General features: G+C 31.0%; 1 protein-coding gene across 1 annotated transcript; it reads right to left on the bottom strand.

The window, feature by feature from the left end:
- Positions 1-1,232: 1,232 nt before the first annotated feature.
- LOC129299994 (cell division control protein 2 homolog) lies at positions 1,233-2,452 on the bottom strand (the record flags this gene model as incomplete). Its single annotated transcript, XM_054938511.1, has 4 exons — positions 2,375-2,452; positions 1,860-2,002; positions 1,698-1,752; positions 1,233-1,321 (listed from the first exon to the last, which is right to left on the bottom strand). Coding segments are annotated over exons 1-4 (365 nt in total), but the record flags the coding sequence as incomplete, so codon positions are not given.
- Between the last annotated feature and the right edge of the window lie 3,326 nt (positions 2,453-5,778).

The following is a 5,778-nucleotide window of genomic DNA, read 5'->3' as shown; positions in this document are numbered from 1 at the left end:
AACTCTATTTCAACTGTAAAATAAAAAAAAATAAAAACTACGGAAATTATTAAGTTCGTTATTTTCCACATCAATTAGAAATGCATTTTTTACCCTTAAAAACCTAAAGTTCAGCTTCTAAATAACCATAAACAATTCAAAGTTTAATGAAAGAAAAGAAAAGGAAGAAAACAAATACATAAGCAATTAGAATAAGAATGAATATATAGTACTAAATTTGAACCATATATGTCAAAATGTATTTGTTCTTGCACAGTAGTAGAAAAAGACGACACTTGAAGTGTGTGTGTTGGTTTTCATTTATTAAAAATTTATTTAGTAAAGATTCATTTGGCAAAAATCAATTTAGTGAAAAGTCAATTGTTATAATAAAATTTATATTTGATATATTTTTTTAAAAGTCAATTTGATACAGTAACAGTTATTTGAATTGTGATAGTGAAATGTATTTTTGAATGTACAATTATTAAAAAGAACATTAATTTATGATGATTTATAATTTTTTATTATATAAATATAATATATTTAAATATTTAAAAAATGTGATAAAGATTTTAAATAACCTAAAATTTGATTTATAATGCTAAAAAACTTAACCTCTAATTATTTTGTAATTTTTTAATTTGTAACTTTAAAAGATGTGAATAAAGATTTATAATTTTTTATATACATTAATTTTAAAAATTAACATAATTAATTATTCAATTAATAATGTTAAAAACTTGATACCTAATTATTATTATTGAAATGATAATTATATTTTTAATGAATTAACTATTTTTTAAATAAAAGAATAAGAGATAAACTTGAAAATAATATGATAACATAATATTATAAATTTTAAATTTATTTTTAAAAAGCTCCATTATTTGAAGTTGACCAAAAGCACATTCAGCAACCTTTAAAAAGAATTTTTTAAATAAACTTTTTAAAAAAAATTAAAAATTAAACAACATTTGACTTTTGAAAAGTAAAAAAAATACTTTCTGAATGTTAAAAGTTACAAACGAAACAGGCCCTAAGTATTCCTCTTCACATCAAGATTAATATGCGGATCTTTTAGTGGCTGCTGGCTATGACTTCCCATCGCTTCTGCTGTATTTAAATCCTGCTCGGTGGGCTCCTTTGGATAACAGTATTTGTGGAGCGTCCACAAATAATAAACATGAATTAGCTCAAGCTAATAATAGTAATAGTAACTTTAATAGAAATAAAAAGGATTATTAACATACCTTCCTCTCTGATTGAAATCTTTGAAGTAATCATGTTGAAGAGCATTAGCAGCTGAAATTCTTTTGCGCGGATCCAGGCAAAGCATTTTCTGTCATGCACAATAAAAGCACAGAAGATTACAAGATGTATAATAGTTTTCTTGCCCGCCTCAAGCACTTTCCTTCCACGTCACACTTCCTCGTTCTTATTAAATGCGAATAATTAATTTAGATATAAGAAGGAATTGAACTAATATAATATGAACGAAGGGGAAAAATGAACTTACGGAAGAAGATCAATGCCTTCTCGTTCAAAACCAAAGAACTTCATTGCCAGGTTCTACAGACGAGAGAATGCAAGGTTAAATAAAACCTAGTAGCTTTCGAGGGATCCGCAACACGACATCTAGTGAGCAAGCAAATCATACTTTGATAATCATACCATTATTCGTTCAAATTTGGGAAAGCATAAGAGTGTTCTGCGACTGCATACTCATCAGTCACTCTAGGCCAGGATTCCTCAGTTCGGGTACCTAACAGGCTTCATACATTGAAATTCCCATTGTTATTTTGATTAGCATTATTGAAGCAGATTTGGCTCATAAACATAATATACATGTGTTTTTCTAGTATATATAATGAACTTACCGAAAAATTGACTTCAATTGGTCCATTTGAGTTTTTCCCTGGAATACAGGTTTCCCAGTTATCATCTCTCCAAATATACAACCAACAGACCCACATATCAGCTGCCTTTGAATATCGACGTGATCTAACGGTAGTTCAGGACACTATACTGAGAAAGTTTTTATCTGTCAAGTCAAGAGACATTATACTGATTAAAGAGAGTACAATGATAGAGATACAAGATACTATACATAAGGTACCGTAAATGTTCAAACCATTATTTTAGGCATCATGTCATGCTTATATGCCCCTGACGTGAATCATGTATAATTCCATTTTGAGGTATTGTCTCCTGATTTTAGTTGCTAGCTTTTTCTTTCAAACCGATTGCAGAGACCATGGCAGTTTTAAATTAAAGATAACTGTAAGCTCCAATGAAAAACCGCGCCCTTAATAAGCAAAAATACAAAGAACGTCGTGTCAGTCTCGACTTTTCTTAAAGTGTTCACTGAAAATTAAGGAGCATATTATCATACAGGATAAGTTGTCCAAGGATCTCCAAATGAACCGGCGAAACCGATGTCGGCTAGCTTGATCTCCATATTGAACGTCATTTGCAGGTATTTTTGGTTTTATATCTCCGATCACAATCTCACTGTTCACGTCCCAAAAATAGAGGATGATCGGTACAGGGTACATGGTGGTGTGTGTATTAAAAGAAACCCTAGTTATAGTCGTGGAGCAACTAGCCATATTTTTTAGAATGAATTATACTAAATATCAATTACATCAAAAGAAGAACGTACATCAAGACTTCCATCACTCTCCACTCAGCATGCTTAAAAATTCTCAAGATCAGTATAAGGATCAGCTTCAGCTAAGGTATCTGAGACCAAAATATTTTTCAGTGAATAAAAGGAAAGTTTGAAATAATTATGTAAGTCAATAGACAACAATTTTCATAAAAATTTAATAAAATTTAAAATAAAATGATTCTATAAAATTTAAAAAAATCTTAAACCATTGAATTATCATAACAAATATTTTTATCACTTGATTTTTAGAAAGCAAATAAATGAAATAAATGGTTGTAAATAATTTACTAGATAAAAACTAATGGAATATAAAATCACCAAATAATAAATTCACAAATTTTTTAGGACTTATTAGAACAATAAACAAACACGAACACACAGTTCCACAAGGATAAATAACCGAACGTGACTTATTGCCACGAATACAAACGTGAGCACACAGTCTATGAGGGTAAGTAATCAAATGCAGCTGAAGCCACAAAACAAGTGTGGACACACAGTCCACGAGGGTCATGCTGATCAAACGCGGCTTAGAGCCATGAAACAAACGTGAGTGCTAAGCTCACAAATAACCATCCCTCCGTTCCACGTGCGTTGGCCATCACACGGGTCTAGCACCTCCTATGAACATCCTACTAGTTAGGTGTACCATGGTGTGCCAAGGGCTAACGGAACTGCCGTTACAACCAGTGTTTAATATAAAGTCTTTTTTTTTAAATCATTTTCAAACATGCGAGAAAATCATCACTTTCAAGATACAGTTCTCATTCTCAAAATCAAACTCACAGAATACTTTAAGCATTAAACTTGTCAGAATAAAATTCATATCCAATGCTCATGCTTGTATTTATCAAATAATCAAAAAAATTTTGAAGTCGAACTCGCAAGAATCATTCTCTGTATCAATCCAATATTTTGATAAAATAAAAATCTCATAATTAAAGTCCAAACTTGATTTAATTGATCAAATAACATTTCAAATTTGGTAAAGCTAATTTCTTAAAATAAAGCAATGTTAATCAACAAATATCCAATAATCGCATTAATGCTATTAAAATGATTTCAAAAAAAAAAGTAATATTTTAATAAAGGAAATTTTAATTGAAAAAAAATCAATTGGGACGCTATCCACTTACCTGAATGTTTTCCAAGAATTCTAAAACTTGCTTCTCTTAAGTTTTGATCTCTATTCTAATAAAGCTCTTAAGGTCCTGACAAATGAGTCAAAATTCTAAAATCATTCATCAAATAATCTTACAAGCACTTAATGGGTATCAACATTCAATCTATCTGATACTAACAACACTATAATCAATTACATTTCAAGTACACTTGAGTTAGTCAAATTATTTGACAACTCTCAATTTATCCCCGTACTCCCTTATGACCCTAGTCAATCATAATTCACTATAAATTATATCAATCATTCTTAAACTCTCTCTAAACTAAAAAAAAAAATAAAAAAAGCATCCTATATAATCATTTTTCCTTACTTTAGTAGTTTTTAAAATTTTCAATTAATAACTTAAACTAAAACTTACATTTACTCCTTTAATTAAGTTATAATATAAAAGACTAACAAACTATAATTCACCAAATTCTTCTCTTATACCTTTTTACAATTACCTTGAAGGCATGCATTTATTATTGATAAAATTATGAAATAAATAATCAAGAAATTTCAACAACTTCTAATCTTCAATTTATTTTTATTTATTATAATTATCTTTCAACTCAACATAATTGAAAGATTTCTAGCCCTTAACCGAAAGCAACACTTCAATCCTAGTTGAAGGTAAAACACACCAAGAGAAGGAACCGGACCACATCAAGCAGTTAGGGAAAGGAAGGGATTTTTTCATGGCTGTTGTTGCACTCAAAGAGGGAGAAGAGAGGATTAATGATTTGCCTTAACCTTAGGTGTAGTGATGACAACTTAGAACCATCATGTATTCAATGCTAAAAAGGAAAGAGAAAAACGAAATGCTCTGTTTTGCAGCTCGGATGATAAGGAAGAAGACCAACTATCGTGGCCAAGAAAGCAAAGGATTTGAGCTTACATATACATACGCAAGACACTCAGTACTTGAGAAACAATAATAGGTGAAGCTAAACACGCACACGTACATACACACGGAAGCCAACCTGAACAGAAGCAATAATGGCAGCAAAGAAGGAACAAAGAAGAGCTTCAGGTTTCGACACGCACAAGAAGGAAGGAGACCAAAATCCAACCGGAAAACAACATCCTCGATCTACCATACACACACGCGCACACGAACTTTTTGACAGCTAAGGAAGAAGGAAAAAAACATTGAGCATGCAAACACACACTTTCATCCGCAATAAACAGAGCAAAAATGGGAAGAGATTGTCAGCTACTTCACACGACGGAGATGAACAAATCATTGAGAGCACATAATGAACGAACAGCCGATGATAGGGAAAGAGAAGCAGCAGCTCGGCTTCACTGTGGCGAGAAAACAAGAGCGACGAGAACGACAGCAGATAAGCAACAGTAGAAACGCGAATTCACCGCTGACAGCGAGCAAATAATGTGTAAGGTTTAGAGAGATGAACCGACTATATGAGGATCTAGAGAGGTGTATGATGGCGGTGAGAAAAAAAATCGAGATGCTCTGTTTTTTTTTTTGTGTAAAAAAACTGATTCAGACCAAAAAGAAGCAATGGAAAAAATTACAAAAAGAGCACCAAAAAAAATACAATAAGAAGCACAAAAAAAAATTTACAAGAAAGAGCACAAGATTTTTCTATAATTTTAAAACTAAATTTTTACTCAGAAAAATTTAAGCTTTAGATTTTCAGAAAAATTTTTATCATGAGTTTCTCTCTAAACTACCAATTCTACTTATTATAAAATTTATTTAAATAATATATTTATTGAAAGAATTTTTTTTAATTTAAAATTGAGGGTCGTTACATTTACATGTATGATAATGTGCTACAGCAGAGAGTAATTGATACAAAATCCGCTGCTCAATCAATCACCAAACACGATCAGTATGTACAAAGATATTTATATCTGATGTAGAAGTATGTTATAGAAAAAGAGGCAAGACGGACTTTGTACACGTAGCTCATTCGAACAGAGTTCACATGCTCTC

The sequence above is a fragment of the Prosopis cineraria genome, unplaced genomic scaffold (genome assembly GCF_029017545.1).
Source record: "Prosopis cineraria cultivar Desert tree isolate PC_DT_omini unplaced genomic scaffold, ASM2901754v1 PC1379, whole genome shotgun sequence".
Lineage (NCBI taxonomy): Eukaryota > Viridiplantae > Streptophyta > Magnoliopsida > Fabales > Fabaceae > Prosopis > Prosopis cineraria.
Note: the sequence above shows the minus strand (reverse complement) of the source record. Positions and strands in the feature narration are given on the sequence as shown.